General features: G+C 41.6%; 1 protein-coding gene across 1 annotated transcript in view; it reads left to right on the plus strand.

The window, feature by feature from the left end:
- The window catches only part of LOC119177252 (uncharacterized), a 64,379-nt gene that overhangs the window by 24,200 nt on the left and 17,130 nt on the right, over positions 1 to 23,049 (plus strand). The window contains exons 6-9 of the mRNA XM_037428684.2: positions 3,013 to 3,205; positions 8,011 to 8,165; positions 14,821 to 14,940; positions 21,979 to 22,213. Coding sequence (XP_037284581.2) covers positions 3,013 to 3,205; positions 8,011 to 8,165; positions 14,821 to 14,940; positions 21,979 to 22,213 — 703 coding nt within the window. The remainder of the gene's footprint in view (positions 1 to 3,012; positions 3,206 to 8,010; positions 8,166 to 14,820; positions 14,941 to 21,978; positions 22,214 to 23,049) is intronic.

The raw sequence follows: 23,049 nt of genomic DNA on the forward strand, positions 1-23,049 counted from the left end.
GAGTGGCACAGCGGCCCGTGACGACAGAACTGCTCCAAGTGCGGGCTATGCAATTAAATTAGCCTTAGAAAAAAGTCTAACGTGAAGCCAGTTTAAAGCGAGCAGGTGCTGGCTAACTTTATGAAGAGGAAAGGCTTTTCCTTCCGAAGGTGAACGGGCATATGCGAAAAGTTTTGCGGAGGAGTACGATGAAAAGCTTCGCAGTTTTCAGAGGTTCGTCCTAAACTTGCAGCACAACAACGGCTACCTGCTTGGGCGAATCGGGAATGCCGATCAGACTCCTCTTTACTTCGACATGCCTGGCACCACAACCGTCGAGAAGAAGGAAGCAAAGGAAGTTCGCGTGCTGACGTCGGTCCACGGTAAAACTACAGTGACGGCAATGCTCTGTTACACGTCAGATGGGCACAAGCTTCCCCCCGTACCTCATATTTAAATGGAAGACGCTCCCGAAAGGAGTTATTTTTTCGAGTGGTGTGATCGTGCGGACCAGCGAGAAAAATGGGTGCGCGTTACAATCGAGGGCGCGGTAGAATCGAGTAAATAGGGTATTTAGTGTCCATGCCCCATTTCGACACAGTTTAACACAAAACTTAATTACATAACATTGCTCCAAAAACTGGTCTATTTTTTTTTTCTTTTTAAGGATGCCATAGATACCTGTGCTCAGATCATGACCTGCCTCAACAACTGCCCGCAGGCAACTGAGCCCAGTCTCATTTCGATGTTGACATTCCCACTAACGAATCCACCTCAAGCTTCGCCAGGCACCATTGCCGAATGTACAAACATGCCAATTTTCGAAACAGATCCTGTGTGCTGAGCCTATCTACTCTTTCAGACAGTTGTCTGGGCAGAACCATTGCTTACAAGTTTCAGTATGTTGTGCTGAAAAAGGCTCATTGGATTTAAAGGAAACACATCGGAAAGGAGAGTTTTTTGTTTAGCATCATTGTTGACCAATGGATGCACCATGTTTGTTTGCTCCTTTTCACTTTTGTTAGAAAGACTGGAATGCCTGCATTTCATGTTTTATTTCAGGAAAATATTGCAGTGCAATGTTGGAAACTGCCTAAAAGGGTTAACCTTTTCAGGCCTTGTGTCCTGTATAAAGGACACGAACTAGTATTGCTACAAATTTGTTCATGCATACCTTAGAAATGCAAAGAAGTACTATATTATGTTTCCTGTATATAAAGTATTAATTTTTTCGTCTTTCTTTGAACTCCTCTTAGTTGAAAGCAAGATGGCGAAAGGCGAGAAAGAATACAATCGTGGAAACCGTACATTTGATGATATTTCCATGATTAACTATTGTATCAGTGGCTGTTGTGTTTATTTCTGATGTTTTTGACATGTTGAACTGCTTATTTGCAAAGAGCGTATTCTCCAACATTTACGTGTCACCTACAGTAATGCATAATTGCCGTGTTCTGACTAAATATAGGAAGGACACCAAGGTTCAGTGGTTGTCAGAGTCCTGAATTCATTGCATGCTGATCCAGAGCCATAGTGCTCGTGTCAGCTAAAAATGTCTTGTTATTCCACTTGAACCCAGCCCACATTTGTGAAATAATAATAAGCAGGTTTCAATAACGACATTGTACGTAATAGGTTTGAGTACGTTTTCAGCACATCATGAAAGGAATGTGCAGGAGCTAGTGGATGACGTCGAGGAAATGAAAGTTCTGTCAGCTTGCCCTTGCAGGCATGGTCGTAAATAATTTTGGCGCGGCAAACCTGGCTTGAGCACTTTTTTATGATGTCAGATCTTATAGAGCATCCAATAATTAGAAAACGTTCATTCAGGTGCGGTGAGGAGCTGTGTATCATGAACACAAAAACTTGCTTTATGAAATTTTATATGCTCTAACAAATATATCGTTGCCACATGTTTAGCTTCACAACAATTGCACAACTTAACTGGGTAGAAAATTAAAATATTTAAATTTACCATATTTCACTTCGCAACCACTAAGCCCTGGTGTCCTCTATATGATGAACATGGTGCCATTTTTTTTATATGCTGATGGTGTGCTCAAAATATAATATTTTTTTGCTCTGGAGGTGGTATTAAGGTGAAATTAACAATAAAAAAAGTTCTACCCGCTGAAAAAAATCGGAACTGAAAGGGTATAAATGTACTGCTCTTGCGAGTGTCCCCCTGCATAACTAGATGAAATGGTAATGCTGCAGGCAACATTTGCATTTGCTGCCTCATCCTTGTTGCACAACCTCCTTTTTTAGTATATTCATCAATAATTTGATGTTGTTCAAAGAATACAGGAATGAGTTCACCTTTGCTGCCTTTAAACATTGTGTTGATAAAGAAATAAAGTTTGGTTAAATACGGTTGCTTTACTTTTGGGGCTCTTCAACCTGCACAGCACTTTTTTTTTTATTGTAGTTTTATTGCAAAGCTATTATAAAAATGCCCGTTGCACCTTTATGACACCGCCACCATGGTGCATTTGGCTGGAAAAAACTGCATTCATCCTGCAGGTGGTCAAGATTGTCCGGAGCTGTTCGTTATATCTTTCATAGCCTGAATTGTTTTGGGATGTTAAGACCCTTTAAACTAAAGTCTCAGGAGCCTTCAGCTGCTCTCATGACCTGTGTGCATACAATGGTTCGAGTGGAGCACACAGTAAAGTTCAAACAATTGGTATCATCTCGTGCATTACATATGTGCAACACCTTAAATGGCACTTTCACTCCTCATTGTGCAAGTATTGGAAGATACCTTGTAGCCTCCTCGGTTGTGCTTATTCTGCAGTGCGTAAATGCCACCCTGGACTGGCAACACGGATTCCTTGTTTGCAATCTCTGTTTATTACTTTAGGGCCATCCTAGCTAGTTCCAGCACAACACTAAATCCTTGTATAACTCTTACTGCATCACTCAATCACCCATCATATGATATTGGGTACTGTGCCTTCTAGGCCTCGTGGAGGCAGTCTTCATGGCATTGTAAAAATGTCAATGAGCTTTTTCTTTTCTTTCCTTTGCCAGGTCCCTGTTCAGGTGGAATGTTGCGTTGTGCAACAGGTAGTGACTGCTACAACAGGGAAGCTCACTGTAATGGGCAGCCCGACTGCCCTGACCTAAGTGATGAGCTGGACTGTGCCTTCTGTGGGCCAAATCGTACCTTGTGCAGTCCGACTTCTACAGCCTGCTATGATCCACTCAATGAACGCTGTGACAGGTCTGAAGAAAGGACTTCTTTTTGATAAGTTGGCACTTTCTAAAGGACATAATGTGAGGGGATACACAAAAATGGGGACAGAACACCATTCAGGACGATGCTGACAAGTACATCCTTATGAGAGAGACCTGTAAATTGTGTATAACATTTCATATATATAACTAAGCATGTCGAAGCATGTGCAGAAAGCAGCTTAACGAGGTACCCAACTATCAGAAATTATATTTTTAATTGGCTTCACAGGCCATTATCATATACTGTATATACCCATATAATGACCACAGTATCTTCCCCAAGGTCTGGGGTAAAAATAGAAGGTGCTGCCATTACACCCACACAACTTATTATTTCTTAAATATTCATTGGTACAGTAAAACCTCATTGATTCGAAGGCACTGGGACCGTGAGAAATCTTTGAATTAAGCAAGTTTTCGAATTAACTGAACATTCAAAAAGTGGGATGCAAGGAACTCGAGAAATTATTCAAAGTAATCGGGGCTGGTCCTTTGCTGTGCTGGCTAGTTTGCAGTTCCAAGCGTCATGTTTTCCAGCAATACCTGGTCACAAGAGGGTGCTGTAGGCCCGTGTGCTCAGATTCGGGTGCACGTTAAAGAACCCCAGGTGGTCGAAATTTCCGGAGCCCTCCATTACGGCGTCTCTCATAATCATATGGTGGTTTGGGATGTTAAATCCCACATATCACTCAAATCATGGTCACAAGGGGGAATGCTGGACCTCGATGCTGCCACGGGAAAAAAGAAGAAAAAAACATGATCAAGTGAAATGCATACCTGCAAAACAGGATACATCTTCACTACAACACAGTATTGGTACGCGTAGAGCATCTCGCCTGCTCTTTGCTGCACCAGCATGTCATGATGCGACCATTCGCCGATTCTTTATGGTAAAATATAAAATTTAATAATGGACGGTGTGATGAAATTCACAATGTGTATCGGCTGGAAAACATCATCATTGAAGCTTTCGAAACGAGTTCTTAAAGTAGGCGTTGCAGGCCAGAACTCGGCTAGTACTGCAAGTGCGCGTATTGCGGAAGCAATAGGCACTCGGGTGTTCGCATACATTGCGAAGTCCGCCAGACTATTTTATTGATGAATTCGGTGAAAGATTGGGTCAATCATGACGCGCTGAGGTTGCAAGAAGCATGCGACATGCTGCCCGCGCGTCACTTTTGTATTGCAGTGAAGCACGTTTTATTCTCTGTAGGCACACATTTTAGTTGATCATGAGACAGCGTTTTTTTTACAATTTTATTTTTCGTGCTGGAAATAACGAGGCTAGGGTGCTTAAGCTGCCACTCATTAGTATCACTAAGGTGACTGTTAAAGGCCGCTGTTTCTGTGAACTTACGACAAAATTGGGAATTGGCACACAGCACCCGAAGTTTTTGAATAAGCCGGACTGGTGCTAACCACCGCTTCAAATTATCCGCTCAAACTTACATTACGAAATACGAGACTATGGAAATAATTCGAATTAAGTGGGATTTCAATATAACCGAGTTTGAATTAAAGAGGTTTTTCTGTACTTGCCTTGCACGTGTTGGTAAAAAAAAATTGTGAATTCGTAGGGTGGGAAACTCATCCTCATTGGAACTCTCCTCTATTTCAAGTGGGGTTGTCTCCCCTCCCATTCAGTTTGCAGGAGATTATCTTGAGTTTGAAAGCTTAGTTGGGTTGGGTTGAGCCGTGCATCAAGCTTATGTTGGTGTCACGCGGGCACATTTAATCATGATCAGGGCGATTTGGATCGCTTTTCTTGATCGCGATCAACTTTATGACCGCTGCTACATGGCCCAAGCTTATCCGGTTCGAGCTTGGGTCAGATGCAATGCACCAGGTGGCATTTGCTTGCCGTAAAATGTCACTGACAAAACTCAGCGTACGATTTTTCAATAGAGCCATATATCAGCAGTGTTGTTCATGTAAGAACCGCTTGAGCATCAAAAACTTTGCGTGCCGCTACAAAAGTAATTTCATAAGTCCATCATGCGATAGTCCTTGCACTTACCTGTATTGCTGTATAAGATTCTTAAGGTTTGCTTTTATTTCTCGTTGTACACGCCAGAGTTTCAATTCTTGCGCATCAAGTCTTCCAATTGCTCCTGCCAGCGGTAAATTACTGTAAAGGTCTCTTCATTCGTCCATGAAGTTTGTGTACATTGCAACGTAGTCGAAAGGCTTGCGACACTTATAATCAGTTTGCTTCGATGTGCTCCAACAGCTCTGACGGTGTGAGAGTTGAATTAAGTGCGGAAGGCAACGGTCGTCTGCTTGTCATTCGCTTCTCCAATATCTACATGCAGTCGATATGAATCATAAAATATGCAATATTTGAGATATTATTCCAATTTAAACAGTTTAAATTTGCTTTTTCTTGTAAACATCTAGTTGTTTTAAAGGGTTTTCATTGAACTACGCCCAATTTTCTTGTTTATTGTGCTTTCAACAAGCTTGGCCAGGGGGTGCAGACAATAGCGAAATCACGATCTCTCATGCAGATTGCGATGCACGGATCGGGATAGTCGTGATCTCGATTATGCATGATCATGATTAAAAGTGACCGTGTAGTAGCACCTAATCCAGATGGACACTGATCGAGATTAAAAGTGCCCATGTGAAACCGGTATTACAGGATCCCGTGGCACAGATTCACAAGGGATGCCCTCCTCAGCCAACCAGTTTGGGCTTTGTGGTGGTGGGGGGTTGTTGCTGTCCACTGGGTGTGAACACTGAAATGTGAACCTAAAGGGTTTGTTTACTGAGACATGCAGCATTTAAGCATGCAGTTCATACATTCAGGTATGACAGGAATGCCCATTTCACAGATGCAATGCTGTTGCTACATGTACTTTGTCGAGTGTCCGCACGAGCTTTTCAGCAAAAGTAGGGAATACATGCCAAGATATGCACTTGGTCACTTTTTCTGAATACACGTCAGCTAGTCTGTCACCAGCTCATCTGTCATCTATACTTTTAATAGCAGAGCCGTTTATGCCGAGCGTTGGTTCGTCCATTGTTCCTTAACAAAGCTGCCATTGCCATCAGAGAATCGCCTCATGGGCGCATGTTTTGCTCTTCTTTATAAAATTTAGGAAGTTAGTTTATGTGTATATACTGTGATGCAAAGCATTACTGTGCATCACTGTCCTTCGTCTTCATTGTGAAAATCAAGACTCTTTTTTTTTTCCTTGACTTTTACCATCACATTTTATGGTGTGCTAAACTAATCCAGGCTTTATGTGGCGTTATCAAACTGAAAAGGCAGGTACTTCTGCCCTCTTGATTTTTTGATAATTTCTTGAACAAGAATAGCTTTTCTCTATACTACTCTGGTAGACATTGGCATATCATTGGGCGATGATGGCGAGACAAGCTCTTTTTGCTTGATGAGGTGCCAGATCTATTCATAACTGGCTCAAATATATGTATTTCACTGTAGTAAAAATCTCCTCGTTCCATGTACTGATTCTTTCATGTGCATCTTCTCCATTGAAACATCACCATTGCTCCTTAACACGTTCACTGCATTGTGGGTCACCAATCATCGCCTGTGCTCTTCCTAGGCGGCTGCAAAGTTACGTGCATTTATCCGCTTGCGGCTGCGATAACTTTATGACACTTGAACGCAGAGGTATGATTTGTGTTGCATGAGGATACACATGCCCAGAAGAATACTTGTCTGATGTTGAAGGCTATGAACCAACGGTGACCCGCGACACACTCAATTAAAGTGTTTTTGTGCTGTGTGCCATATGACCTACCAATGACCCATTCGCTAGAGCTCTTCGTCTTGTGCTACTGTCTTAAGTTCGAAATTGAAACAAATATATATTGTTTATTATTGCATTGGACATGAGGTGGTGCAATTTTTCTAAGGAACCGAGTGGCGACACATTCCTCTATTGCGTTGCTTGCAAACTTTTTCCACCGTTTTTGAAATATGTTCCGTTAGACTACGTGTGTGAGCGTTTCCTGTTGCTCTAAAACTTTTCAGCATGCCTAATGGAGACTCGTGCCTTTTACAGGCACAAAAAAAAAGTGCAGCCCTGAGGGAAAAAACTAACTTATCACAGAAACTGACTTCCTGTGTTTTTTTGTGACAAGCACTTTGCATTTCAACATATATTCATGCAAAAAAGGTGGATAACAACTTGCATCTTTCAAATAAATGCACCAGATGCCCATGGCAAAGGCGGCAGCGCCATCTTGTTATAGCAGGCATAGCCGCGTGTCCCACCAATGAGTCACTCGACACCTAAAACCAAACCTGTAGGGCCTTCATCCTCATAAATCATCATCATTGTCACTCATTAGTCGCAACACTGCACCTCTCGCACCGCTCGTGCTCGGAGCTCGAGGCACGTGCTAGAGAGAACGAGTCCTCACGCCTGGCAGCTAGTACACGGGCACCTGTTGCCGCTCCTCTTTGATCCTGAAGAATAAAATGGCGAGATTCCACACGTCTCTCTGCCTCTCGCTACAAACCAAAAAAATCACGCTGCAATGAACCTGTTAATTAGCTGTTCTTTAAAATTATAACCCTAATTTTAATTCTTTTGTTATTGATACTAGGCAATGCTTAGCTTGGTTTGTGTTTAGTTCATGTAGTAAAGCCATGTCTTGTGTAGTATTTATCATAGAGAAATGCTGTAGTACTGTAATTTTTTAATTTCTGAATTAGTACAGTTGTTAGTCATTTGCTTGCCTTGCAACATGTTGTGTATTTCCTTGTATGGTAATGTCCCTATCTTACACCTTGCACGTTTTTTTTTTTTTTTCCAGTATATTTCACTGTGAAAACGGGGAAGATGAACAGGGTTGTGTATCTGGGTGTGAGCAGAAGATTATGTGTGCCTCTGGAGTAGGCTGCTATCGTGCCCAGGATCGTTGTGATGGCGTGCCTCATTGTGCTGATCGGTCAGACGAGACAGGTTGTGGTAAGTTATGTTACTACTTCATAGCTTAATAATAGGCTTGTGTGAATAATGAATTTTAGCTTCAAAGCTAATAGTGTTTTTGGTCAAATAATTTCTAATCGAATTCGTTTAGAATATATGACGTATAAAGAAAAATGGGCATATTTATCATGACCTAACTAACCTGCACAATATTGTTACATAAAATGAGGCGGGACGGGACTATTTGCCAATGTTAATAGCTATATTTTTTTTAGAATTGAAATAAGGCCTTTATGAAAGTTTTCTTTGTGTCCCGTTCAAAGGAAGTCGAATGAACTTTGAGAAGTAGCAGCATTTGACTTTAAGTAAGTAGGATGCAAGTGATAACCTGTAAAATACGTAACATTATTCATTGCAGTTAGAGTGTATAAGTCAGCAAAACAAGGTTTTAAGCTTAGAAAAATGATCAATTGATTTGAGGATCATATGTTGATTTAAAGGGTTCAACAGCTTTTCAAGTAACCATGGAATGGATTCACTAAAAAAGTTATTGCCTCATGAACTTTTAGAATCTTTCCTGTATGAGCGGAGTTTTGTAATTTGCCACTTACCACTTGCATTCTCTCTTCTTGTCCCGGCGAAAGCGCTTGAAGCAAAGACGGGAGAGATGGCATGGGGAAAGAAAATACCTAACGTGCGCGTCATGACCTTGAGCTTTTTTTTTTTTTTTTTTTGAATGCGCGGCTTTTCAGTGTGATCATGCATGTACCCGTGGACAAGTCGCAGCCACCTGTGGTGGCCTCAGTTATGACCGAGCGCCCCCTGCTCAAATCAGCCAATGGGTAATACAATGGCTGTGACAAGCGATTTTTGACATTGTGGCGTCATTTGCCAAGAGAAGAGAGCAATGTTTATCTGACTGAGAATTTATTGTGAATTCCAGGTCACATGCTGCGCTATATTTTGCTCACATGTTTTCGGCAATCTTGACTAAGGTCAGCACCGTTTTCTGACCATTCTCAGAAAGTGTTGCAGGGCCCCTTTAAATTTGAAGTGGGGCTTTGCGGCAGAGCAATTTTGCCTTGGATAAATGCTTTCACGGTTTAGCACTACTATACTGCAGTGAAACCACTCTTACAGGTAGTTACATGGGGAATAATATAGATTTATTCGTTCATATCGAATACTTTGGAAAATTCTATAATTTAATTTCGAATTGAAACGAATTCAAATACTCTAATATTTGTTCAAATATTTGAAGCATTCAAATATTTGCACAAGCCTATTTTAACACTAAACAGCAAACCCTCATAATGAAATGAATAAGATTACACACAACTTTAATTTAAGTACTAGATAATGCATAGTGATGTGATAGGGATCACTATTTGAGCCTAATTGTGCCCAAAAGGCGAAACTTTCTCTAACCTGCTGAATTGCAACATAAGTCGCATAATTTCCACCTAGTGCATGCCAAGACATCGCATCGTTTTGCAATGTCTCGGAGAAAAAAAAAAAAAAAGAAGTATATATTTAAGTTGCACTGTAGTATTGAGTGGCCATTGGAAACAGCTATGTACCGTATTTACTCACATAATCCTCGCACTTGCATAATTCCCACCGCCCCCACATTGCCCTACAAAAATACAATTCTTTTTTTCCGTAATTATTGCACCCCCGAAAATTGCCGCTGTAATGTCATCTGCTCATTACAGCCACTGATGAGGATAGCACACGCCATCTGGCTTAGTCTTTTAAGCATCGAATGTATTATCAATGCACGGAGCCTCAATTAAATTCACTCTAAGCCAAAGTGACAAGTGCGCTTTGCGGCGTGTATTGTACGTTATGTCCGTTATGTTGTTACGCTATGGGGGTGATACGGAAGCTACACGTCTGCTTTCAATTCAAAAGTGATTGATCATGCACTAAACAACGGCAGCAGGGCCACCGGTAGTCCTTTCAGAGTAGTCGACGAGTTTTGTGTTCGCCACTGGCGACAGCAGCACAGGCAGCTAAAAGACACATTGGGCCTTTCGCGTGCCTGAGGCTGGGATAGATAAATTTTATTTCGTCAAAAAACAACTGTGGAGTATTCTGTCTTAAATGGCCATCAGCCCAATGATGACGTCATACGCTAACCTTTTGCGGGCTCCCGTTGAGTGACAAACACTAACGCTACGCCAGCAATGCCCACAAGCTTTCTGTATGGTATTTTAATTCTCTATTATTTTGGCTGCTTTTGTGTCTTAAATAAATCTATCCTTGTGTTGAACCTGTGCTCTTATTGTTAAGCTAAGTCTTAATTAGTACTTCTCAAAGCTTGCAGTTAGTTTCTGGCGTAAGCACCCCGATTTGCGGCCACTTCGTTTGCTTTTTCGCTCTGTATGTTTTCGCCGAAAATTTTCCTTGCGTCATTCTCGCACCCCCAACTTTTCATCGGTTTTCCACAGAAAGAAAAGTGCGAGGATCATGCGAGTAAATATGGTAGTTGAGAAAAAGGCTAATAGCTATGTATGCAGCACTGACTTTTTTGGATTAAGCTAGTGTTAATGATAAAGTGAATCACAGTTGTCAACTCCCAGTTGATTCAGCTTACCATAATGTGCATATCTAACTAGCATTCACACTACAAGATGTGAGAAGGGCTAGAGTGCCCACCTGCACCACTAATGGTATCGCAGGTGCATTCACACTGCAATAGAACCTCAATGATACAAATTCATAGAAAGCACGCAATATATTCGTATAATTCAAAATTCATGTAATGAATTTCGGATTATTTATGAAAGGATTATTTATGAAAAGCTTATCTTAAAGATGAACTTTATTGAGGTCAACTACCATAAAAACCCACGTATAGATCAGACCCACATAAAGTCCGAGGTGATTTTCGGGCATAGCAAATGTGAGAAGAAAAGTTTTCACCCGAATTTAGATTAGTAAAAATATAAAAATACATTTATTTACACTCAATTACACATTGTCATTTGACGAGCTCTCATCCGAAGCTCCCTTGTCGGACATGTCCTCCTACAGCGCCTCGTCATCAGTGCCATCGAGGGCATTTGAGATGGGTCACTTTTTGTAGGAACAGCAAAGGAGCTCCTCGGGAAAGCAGGCCCAAGCCTCTGTGATCCACAAGCACAGCATCGCTGGCAAGGCCCGCTTCAGTTGTCCGGCAGGGGTCTCTTCCTGCTCTGCAAACCTCATCCACACCATATACAGGCTCTTAATGGGGTCCCTAAATAGCTTATTGAGGGACTCATCAAACATCTGCAGCTGGGATGTCATTCCTCCTGGGATAATGACAAATTCGGTGCGGAAGTAGCGCAGCAGTTGCTTCACAAAGTCCACTAGATGATACAGAAATGCGTCGAGCACAAGCATCGATGGGAGCCCTAACAGTGCTCCGGGCCGTCGACACCACACGGAGTTGATCCAGTCAAATACGAGCGATTCATCCATTCACCCCTTGTCCTGGCAGCGGACAACAACATTTGTTGAGAACTTCTCCTTCTTTGACAGCTTCTTTCGTTCGAACGCGACGTAGAGTGGTAGCTTGCGCCCTTCTGCCATGCAGGCCAGCATTACAGTCGCCCACGTTTTCTTATTCCCAGTTGATCGCATGGTAACTTGCCCGAAGCCTTTTTCATGAACTGTCAAAGCCGAGGGCATATCGATGTACACAGACAACTGATCAGCGTTTCTGATCTGGCCCAGCTGAAAGGAGACTGCCTTTCACAGAAAAAATGCATGCTTCTGTGAGCCCACAAGCAGCTCTTCGTAGTCTTTTGGAAGCTTCTGGGATATCGACGTACGCCGGCGTAGGGAGAATATAGCGTAGCGCATGAAGCGGGACACCCAATGCTTGCTCGTCTTGAAGACCGCCTGCTCAATGCCTTGATCTCGTGCGATCTCCTTTGGCTTTGCTTGCAGCAGCTCTATGTTGACTGCGAGCTGTGCATACCGTTGCTTTCGAACAAAGTTGGTCAGTTCTTGTCAAACGTCAAGAAACACTCCATGTTTCGGCCCATGAAAACTTCTTCACTGGCCGCTGCATACAAAGAAGGCTTCTTTCTGCTTCCTCCAGCCGCGAATGCACCGCTCGTCCATGCCGAACTGTCGCTTCGCAGTACAGCTACCAATGGTTTCAACAGCTAAGATAGCCTTTCTTTTAAAGGCAGCTGAATACTGCTTTCACAGAGCTGGCATGGCTAAAGTCACAGACGTAAAAACGTGGTCGTTGTTACGTGTGTCAAGTGGTTTTAATGGCCACTACTGTTGCTTGCCTGTAGAGCTAACGTCGCTAATGCTACAATGCTACCTATCGCAAAAGCCTCATGATGATGATGGTGATAGCACCGCATATTGCCGAAACCAAAACTACGAATTCGGGCTGAAAAATTTTTAAAATATAGGGATCTACATTGAGTCCGGGGCAGAAATGTTGCATAGTAAAATTTTGGAGAAAAAAACCCGGACTATACAGGAACTTTTATGGTACTTGTTGGAAAAATTCATGGTGTTTTGAACTTTTCTGCTTCCGCTGTCTCTCAAGAAATCCACCTGAAAGGAATAAACCATGCCATGGTTTACTCACTGATGCTGCCGGCACTTAGGCATGTTCACACTTGGCCTCAGAGAAAGCAAAAGGGGCAAAACTCACCGGAAATTCACTCGCTTTGCCACCTGAGTTGCCAGAAAGCTACACCGTGAAGTCAACACGAAAAAAATTGGTCCTGGCGCATTCACACTCACTTGAGAAACGAAGCAAAAACGAAAATGCCACAGCGACCGGAAAGCCATGTCCGCGCACGTCAAAAGCATTCACATTCACTATGCCCCTCGTAACATGCCACCATTGCCTTTGTCACTCTGAGAATTCATTCCAATTTTCCCGTTTTTCTGAGCATTCATTTTCGTTTCTATTTCTAGCTACTCATGCAAAGCACTGAAAAGAAACAGTTTGCACTCTTTGAAACGCTTCGCGAAATACACCAGCAGAAACGACCTGAGCATACACACCTGCGGCGGCGGATTCAGCCAGCTATGCAAAAGCGAAACACGTTGGGGCATGCCGGCTCGCTGCTTATACACCTTCTTCTACTTGCATTATTCTCATTGATCGTAATCAAAACCAGGCTCTAGATGAACGCATCCTTCTCGAGGCCATGAGCTTTGTCACACTGCATGGGCAGTTTGCAGTTTTGCTGAGCCACCACCGATACCTTTGCCGCCATGTTGAATTTGCGGCCAGGAGTCTACATCATGTGGTTTCAGCTAGTGCAGCCAAAGCCTTGAAGCGGAAAGGCTATTTGCTATAGCACGGGGGAAAACTTGGTCTTGGACCTATTTTTTTGCGTCGGCCTTGCGGCGTAGTTTTCAGACTACTTAGGTGATGAAGTGAGGAAAATTCTGGTGAGTTTTGCCACATTGGTTACCTTGAAGGCCAAGTGTGAACGGGCCTTCCTCCGAAAGACAAGCTGCAAGACGTCACTCGTGTAAATGAGGTTCTAGTGTACATTCGAAGTTCGGTCATTGCCATGTATGATCTCTTCGATAGAGACCATCGGTTTTTCGGCAGCAGTTGTGGCAAATGATACGCTCAATTTCGACTCTGTGTGTGCAGCCCACGTGCGTACTTCCATTATGTGCTGCTGTTGGCCATCACTCGACGGTATTGGCACCAAGTTTGTATCACCTGTCACAATGCAGAAAAGTGTTAGGAATATCTGTTAGGAATTCAGATCCAACGTCCATATTAAAATTCGGCTGGAAAATTTTACTAATTTTGATCGCAAAGGTACGTATCACCAAAACTCTGCTGTATATATTTTTTATTGCCACAAATGGTACACAGTAGTAAACAAAAATAAAGCAAAAGCTTTTTGAAGAATCATCCAAATGAATTATTTCTGTTGAGCAGTAATAATGTATGTGGAAGCACTCACTGAGTGCTGCCAGATATGGAGTTGAACAGAAAACTCAAATAAATGCAGCCTTTAAGTTATGAAAAAGTGATGTCGTTTGACTAGTGAAAAGATGTAGAAAGAATGCAGTGAATGGTGTTTTTAAATGCTGATTCGTAGCAGCCATTTAGAACTGTAAATAAAAAAACTATATGGGCATGCTCCATTTGTGTAAATTGCTTTCTAAATTGCAATGTTGTGGATAAGTGTGCTTTGGCAAGCTAGGTTTGTACGAAGGGTTTGAGTCATCTAATAGTTATTCATTTGCTGTTCATTTCCAAATGTTATCAAGGATGACTTCAGTGTTATAAAATACAAGTAGTACCTGATGTTATGTCACAGACGGCATGTCAGCTATCAGGTTGTTGGCAGCAACTAATTTGTCTGTAATCTGCTCGATTTTCCACATGAGCTTACACATGATGGTTTTACTTGGTATGAGGTGCACATGCCAACATTACAAAATGTTGTGGCCAATGGCATGTTAATTTCACTCTGGTTTACTTTTGCGAATGACATTTTCGGGAAAGCTGTCGCTACTAGTTGAGAGAAGGGAGGCACATTTGAGTGAAAATAAGTTACCATTCATGCTGCCTGCTGTTGGTTATTGTTCGTGAAAGGGTTTTGTGTAAGCTTGCCAAGCCTATGTTACCGTCAGTTTGGTCTCCAAAATCGGAGACTACCTTCTTCTATTAACTTGTACCCATTGTTTGATGTTTCAGGACCAGAAAAGTGTCGCTCTGAAAGAGGTGCTTATTTGTGTGGTGACGGAAGGTGTGTTACAGAAGATTCTGTTTGTGACCGGGTGACAGATTGCCCAGATGGCAGCGATGAGTATGGATGTAAGCATGTTTTGTGGTTTTTTGTATTAATAGCCATGTTCCATATATATGCTGGAAAGCCTCAATATTAAGAGGATTTTTAGTATGCTCGCTGGATCAAAATATATTTCAAATCAGATGATTCAACAAGATTAGTAGAGGAGGTGCTTGCTCAGTCATTCATCAAAATCCAAGACAACAGTGGAAGAGCTGCTATGAATAAAGCATGCACATCCATGCTTCTAATGAAATGCTTCATTAAGTACGCATGCATTCGCTGTTTTAGTAAAAACATTAAATGAAACAGTGAAAATGGTTGGAAGGGAGAAGAATACACATAAGGCAAATCTCCTGAAGGACGCAGGAGAGCGTTTGCGCAGGTATGGGCACTTTGGATTTTACTGTAGTATATTCGAAATCTATGGAGTATAAGATTAGCTATGTGGGTACCTTAATTAGGAGAAATTTGCAGGCTATTAAACTTATTTATAAAAGACGCTGATGTAACAGACAATGGGGTATAAGAGACAGAAGTGTGCTTACGAAGGCAGATCATATAATAAGAACATGATACTCTGCTTATAAGAGACTCCTTGTATGAAGGACAGGAACTGTTCCTCAGTGCATTTCTCTTAATAAAGGGGTTCAACTGCAGTAGGAGTACGGCTTTGTAGCTACACCACACTAAAAACCAAACCTATTACACAATGTCAAACTTTCTCTATTTATATATTTTGAATTCCCTTTCCATTTTTTGTGATGTTTATTATTTTCTTGTTTTTCAACTAACTCATGTTAGCTCTAAACTGCACTATTTCCTAGATGGGCCTATGTTGTCTTTGCTAGTACTGATGTGATGGATCCGCCAATTGCGTCAAACTGTGCCAGGAGCCTGCTACATTTTTGCAAAAATCTCTTAGTTTGCAATCAGCATGCACCAAAACCATTCTAGCAGTATTTCAGAGAAAAAGAAGACAAAATCATTGCAGGCCATATATAAGTTAAGGAGTTGTGATTGGAGCATACTTGCAAGTGCTGTGCAGTTGAAGTAATTGCAAAGCTCAACCCTGCGAAAGAATTCAGACTGTTAAACAAGGTGCTGTATAAAAGAAACATGGACATGGAGGGAACGAGGACGGGCACAATTCAGACTGGCTTAGTCTCGGGCCAGTCTGAATTTTATTGATTGAAGCTCGCCCATACTCCATAAAGAAAGCCATCTTCTGCTACTAGACCATACATCAAAACTACTCTAAGTTCATATGTAATAGTATGAAAAGCTGGTTTATTAGTTTCAACAATGATTCCACGTGCTGCAGTGGATTGTCTGATTTTCCCTAGCATGGTGTCCCAGCATCCCAGTGCATTGGCTCTTTATTTCTTGACTGCAGCGAAAGCTCTTGTTTGAGAACTTGCTGAGGCCTCTTATTACAGCAAATTTCATGGAGCACCAAATAGATTTCAGACACCAAGAACCAGTCATTAAACCCACTATTTCAGAATCGCCTATGAGCCAGGATTTTAACGATTCTCCCTGTAATCGAATAGACTTTAACGCGAGTTTGACGAAGACAAAGAAGACACACAGAACACAGACAAGCGCTCATCTGTGTTCTGTGTGTCTTTGTCTGATTCGCGCTGAAGCCTATCGGAGTATGTATCCACTCGTCCAAGTCCAAGTGCTATTGGAACAAATCTCTTTGTAAAGAATGAAAGCTAGCAATACACCATGCAGCGATGACCTAGGTTGTACTGAAAGTACTAGTGTTATTGGAAAAATTATTTTTAATAGTAAGTACAATGCTCAGGAAATTTAAATAGCTTTTATAGGAGCCGTGTAAATTTCCCATACAAATGGCCTGAGGCCACCTATAGCCATAAATGACCTCAGGTCACAACGCTAGGTGGCCTGAGGTCACGGCTCTAAAGGAACTTGGGGCTGTCTGCAGGAAAACGACAAGCAGTATAACTTCATTTCATATTTTGGGGTACTCTAAGTAAAGATGCGTGTATTTGTGTATAATCCAATTTTGTTAAACATGTGCAACCGGTCCAGATTAGAGAAAAATATTACGTGTGAATACACTTTATAAGCGACCCCAAACCATCCACCGCCGTCGGCGGCGTGCGCAGTCTTCTCTCTATCTTTAAAAGAAAGAGGACTTGGCGGGCCACAGCGCGACGCTCTACCGAATAAGCCACGGACGCGACGCTGATATCGGTGTCAGTAACGCGCCTTATACCCCCTCCCCATTCGCTCGCTCCTCCGCTCTCCTTGCTCGCTGCAGCTGCGCGCGCACCCCTCTCTCTCGCGCACCCGCCTTCTCTCTGTCTCCCGTCGAGAGCGGGTCGTGAGGGGGAGTAAAGTTAAAATCCGTTGGCATTCGCCAGTGAGTTAACGTAAACTCCCTCGTGTGATCAAATTGCGATTCCCAGGAACCATTACACCATAAAGGCACCATAGTGTGATTAATAAATATAATAGTGCGAATTAATAAATACCCCTTATAGCATCACTCCGTGTATTCGCACTTAACCATGTTCACCCTCGGGGAAATGCTTGGGAGTTTTTTTCAAAATTTTTAAATGTTTTCTTGATAACTGCTCCAAGAGCTGTGCCAAAGTGGCTTCAGTGGATGACATTACTGAGATTGTCATTTTCTGGGAAGCTCGCTGTATAATTTCTAAACATTTGTGCTTTTAAACCATTGTTTACTTCGAACCACTTATATTGTTTTTAAGGACATCTTTGGACATTTTTCTATGAATCAGATTTATTTAGCTTTTTAATAATTTTTTCTAAATAAATGAATTGTCTGTTATTTATGTGGCCACAAAATGTCTACTTTGGTAATGTTTGCTTATTACCAAAGAACATTTTGCCACCTAGTTATTATTTTTCTATTGCGACCTGTGTATTTCAAAGTGGCAATTGGATTTCTGCAATTTATTGATTGATATGTGGGGTTTAACGTCCCAAAACTACCATATGATTATGGGAGACTCCATAGTGTCGGGCTGTAAAAATCAAGACCATCTTGGGTTCCTTAACATGCATCCAAATCTGAGAACACGGGCCTACAGCATTTTCGCCTCTATCAAAAATGCTGCCGCAGCAGCCGGGATTTGATCCCGCGACCTGCGGGTCAGCAGCAGGGTACCTTAGCCACTAGACCACCACAGTGGGGCGAATTTCTAAATTGATAACTGCATATTATACACTAAAGCATTCTATGTGGCAAGAAATGATTTTTTTGTTTATACCCCTAAACATGTTCATTTTGCTGTGGTAATAGAAAAGCTAACTGCACTGTAAACTAGGAATGTGCATTGGTAATGTGTTGGTCCTTGAAATACATGCTTCCATTGAAGTCGTCGCCAACACCCGTGTCTTTCTTAAAGGACTTGATATGGCCCTAGTTGGGCATCCTTAAAATAGTGAGTCTAAAAACACTTGCATCACACTTGCTTCCTGTGCACTTTTTTTTTTTCATGTGTTTGTGCACTTGTTGTGGTTCTGCTGTCGAGATTGTGCTAACATGGTAGCTTTTCAAGAGTTTTTATTTTTGAAATGATGTGAGGCTGTATTGGAGATAGGTGAAAGGTGAAATTCATTTCAGACAAGGCTTTTGTGATTAATCAGGTGAATTAGCTGAAACTTGCATGTATATTTTTTGTAAAGCACTTCAGAGATTACTGGTGATTGCAAAAAGAGCAATGAGGTTGGTATAAAAATAGCACATCACTGACCCAATACATGTGTTGGGTGTGAATTTCATCTCAGTGTAAGTCAGATTGTTTATTTTAATTTTCTGCGTTAGTTTCTATGAGTGATAACTATTTGTTCTTGCAATCTGCTTCTTATTTGCAGCATGATGCGTAAGTTGATGCATAAGTTTTTATTTGAGCTAACATAGCTCTATTAGGTTAATAAAACCAACATTAAGGTTATGTCAAGCATAGTAACAAGCCCTGAAAAATTTCTGCGCTTCATTCTGTCTGGTTAGGTAATCTTATTGTTGTAGTCAAGGCTAACTAGATATATTTCTCTTAACAGCATAGCGTGCCATGCATTAGCCCGTAAAGATGCCAAGGTTTCCAAAGCATTACTTTATTCATGCTCTTCCAGAGGTTTACGAGTAGGCCTGTGTGTCAGTCAGAGATGTAACCCCTTATGTTTAGAAAAAAAAAATATGCAAAAACGATGAAAACGGGCTGACTATTTTTTTTTTTTTTTTTTTTTGAGGGCTGCGTGGTCTTTTTTATGAAGAGACCATCTGTTGAAAGGCATAAAGCGACACTGAAGACAAATATTAATCTATGTTGATTGCTGAAATAGTGGTCCGGAAACCTCATAATGCTATTTTTGTGCAAGAAAGTGCTTATTTTGAAATAAAATAGCGTTTAGTGGTCCACATTGCGTTACCGCACTTAAAATCTCCCATCTGAAAGCAGTCTGTCTCGCATCACCATTGCCATGTACAACGCTGCCCATATTTTTTTAATGCGCAGCCACCGACAGTAGTTACAGCAGAGCAAAAGTAGCGGGAGCCACAGCAGCAACAACGGCCACTGAACAATTTTCTGCCATCTTGGACACCATGGTTCATGGCGCGCAGCGTGTTTCTCTCTGGCCGTCCCAATCACACAAAGATAGCGTGTTTCTAGAGGTGGGCATGGCCTGCTCTTTTCTCCGCACTGCGGTGCTCCCATGGAGGATTAAACAGGCTGCCGCGCTGTTGGTGTAGATTTCGCGTGGTGGGGGAAAAAAATGGTTTCGCACTTTTATATAACCTTGTGCTCATTGGAAAGTCAGATCAAAGTGTACGGGAGGCAAAGTTAATGCTGGGCCATATATATTCTCAAATGGGCTTTCTTTTTTTTTCATGTTGATTTGCTCTACATATATAAGTACGATATCTCTGCAAGAGATCTGCACATGCTAGAAAGTTACTATGCTTCGAAGTTTGTGGGCTGTATTGGCGAAGAAAGAAAATTTGACAGCCTGATCAGCAAGCAAAGTCAGAAGAGTGCCGGGCTCTACACTCACGGGTTACACTCAATTGATCAAATGGGTTCCTTTTCTTTCCTTTCACGAAAATGCGAATGGGCGACCATCCGCACTGTGAGTTTTACAGTGTTCAGTGGATACGTCGGACAATGTAAGAACAAACGTCGAAGTGTTTTGTTTGTTCAAGAAGTACGCAACACGCGTTCAAAGTTTGATTTATCTCATATGAAACACTGAGCGTTACATAGGTGTGACAATTTGCCCTTTTTTTTTTTCAGTAGTGTGTCTCAATGAATACTTATTTTTCTTCAAAAAGACACTGTTTTGCCACATGTGCGACCCTTTTATTTGGATGCAGGCGAGAGTACAGTAAATGAACACAAGACTGATATTGCCATTGTGCTACCGAAATATGATCGAAATGCAGATGACGAAGAAGGAGACGATGACAACTCAGGCACTTACTCTGTGAAAAACGAGGGGAGTAAATGTAGGTCAGCTAATTGAAGCCTTCCACAATATTCCGGCAAAATTACTTATCACCTCACTTCAGTGATATGAGCAGGTTACTAATTTATTTAGAACGTAAGTGTGCTTCGGTTGACTGCGCTCTTAAATATCTGTATGTGATAAAAATAATAAAATGATGTGTCACGATAAGAGGGCAATATGATTCAACGACGATAATTAGCCAAGTTTTAGCATGTGTAAAGCGGAGATGAGCGGTGTTAGCAGAAATGCAAACATGTCGCAGTGGTCGTGCTTTAACAAAGTCGACTCGCCATCGTCTGCAGATCGTTCACAAGCTTGCGCTCGGCCGTCTTAAAAAATGTCATCGAACAACCTAGTGGTAGTGGACTTTGTTGTGGTTTCGTGGTTGGCCTGCAGTGTGCGATCAGTAATGGAACATGCATAAATCATCATGGTTTTGCTAGCAGTCATCGTCTTGTAACCAGTCTGGAACTGTGCACGTGACAAGCAGATTGAATACCATATTTACTTGAATGTGCCGCTTTTTTTTTTTTTTTCAGATTTTCGCTATTAATATCAACCCTTGCGTACTGAGTACCAAAGCCCCCCTCTTCTTTTTTTTTTCCTAGACGTAACGAAATGTCACCCCTCACGTTACAATCATGGTTGTGTTACAATCGAATAAATACGGTGTATGTAATATACAGCGCGATGCTTACACAACCAAAATTTTCATGCACTTTCTAGAACACTTTCAAGGCAAGTTTAAGTTAAGACTTTTGACATTTTGCAGAGCTGCAACGGCCATGCATTGATGGAAATCAATGCTGGAAGCAGTCAACTATGCATGCTCTGTACTATTTTGCTCCTGTTGTGCATGCATAACTGTTACTATGCATGCTCCTGTTATTAAAAATGCAGGTTCTTTATAGCAAATGCATCAAATGAGCTGTAGTTTCATAAAGCGGAGTGGCTGATAACTAAACGAAACGATAATTACTGTGAAAAGTATGTAATGTTCAAATTGTGAGCATATTCAACTGCATTGATATGGTAACCAGGTAACCGCCAGCTTTTGGTACCATAGTGAACAACTCTTTTATATTGTGAGTAGTATTGTAGATGGGCTGCTTTGCGAAGCTCTCTAGGCTGTAAAAATTCAAAACATTTAAGCGTGATCTTAAAAAGATCTAAGGAGAAATACAGCTGAGCTGAATGCAGTCAGCTGGCATGGTGAAGGCTTTAGTGCGAAGTCGGGTGGTCTTAGTTCAATGGGGGCAAGATCACAAAAAACTTGGTTATTTGTATTTAGGTTTATGTTAAAGGACCCTTATCACCACGTCTCACTTCAAATTTTAACACATATTGCAACTCTTGGGGTGGGGTGATTTTCTAGGGAGGGCTTTACTGGAGGAACTTTATTAATTGGTTTATTACTGAACAAGTTTGAATAAATTTAACTGCAGCGCCATCACGCTGAATAAATTTAACTGCAGTGTCATCACGCCTGTGGTGTGTAACCTCTGAATTAAATTGTGTTGTCTTTTGAAGTTATTGGGTGTTAATGTTTTTCCCAGGTTTGAGGAACAGCATGATAACGGCAGCTATCATTGGATCCCTGTTCTGTGGGTTGCTTGTTGTGGTGGCTGTCAGCTGCTCATGCCGGCTGTATGCATTGCGGCTGGCACAGCAGCAAGCGGCAGCTTCCGAGGGCCCTATGGACTCTCCTCCACTGTTTGCGGACAGTGCTCCACCAGACTTTTGGTTTCGAGAGCCTCCACCACCGTATGCAGTTGCTGTTGGTGACCACAGGTGTGACGAATTTGTTAATGCTGTTTTTTTCCCTGCCTCTTTTTGTATCTCAACAGATTGATACAAATGAAGTGAATAACATCATGTACAACTCTTTAAGGGTATGGAGACTGCTGCTTCTCACCGTACTTTTGCGAATATTGGGAATGTGTAGTTGATGCTGCAGTTACATTAAGAAATCTTAAAACTGCTGCCAAAAGGGTGTAAAAACTCTACACCTTTGTGGTCTCTCTCTCTTTTTAATCTCTCTCTCTTTTTAATTATCATTTTGTGTGTTTGATTTTTACTTCTAGAATAATGTGGCATGACCTCAGCTCACAAAAGATAGTTGAAATCCGCGATAACAATATTCTGGGGGAATGGAATTCTCACTGCAACAAACTTTTTTTGGAGCACTGGCAGAGTGAATGCATTTAGTAATTCGCAACTACAAAAGATACTCTTACTGCATTCCCTCAATAATGATATTTTTGAAATCGGAGTGTGCAAATAATCTATTATCATTAACTGCATTCGAAAACTGCTCTAATGAACCATTTTTGACTATGTGAGTGAAGAGCTACATTGCTCTTGGGGAAAAGCTCGGCGAAGTAAGCATATTAAATTTTGGCAATGTGCTTTTAGTCAATTCCCTGTCTTTTCTTCTGCATTCCCGCGCCAACAAAATTTTAATGAGAGCAAAATGTTTTGCTGTCCCTGCCGATTTCGTTATTGCAGGTTCCAGCTGTATATACAAAAATAAATACTTGGAAGTGTTGGAAAATGACACGTTTATCTTTATCACTCCTATTTGTTTATATTTTTTCTCTTGTGCACTAAGTTTATTCACTGAAAGG

This window comes from Rhipicephalus microplus, chromosome X (genome assembly GCF_043290135.1).
Source record: "Rhipicephalus microplus isolate Deutch F79 chromosome X, USDA_Rmic, whole genome shotgun sequence".
Taxonomy (NCBI): Eukaryota; Metazoa; Arthropoda; class Arachnida; order Ixodida; family Ixodidae; genus Rhipicephalus; species Rhipicephalus microplus.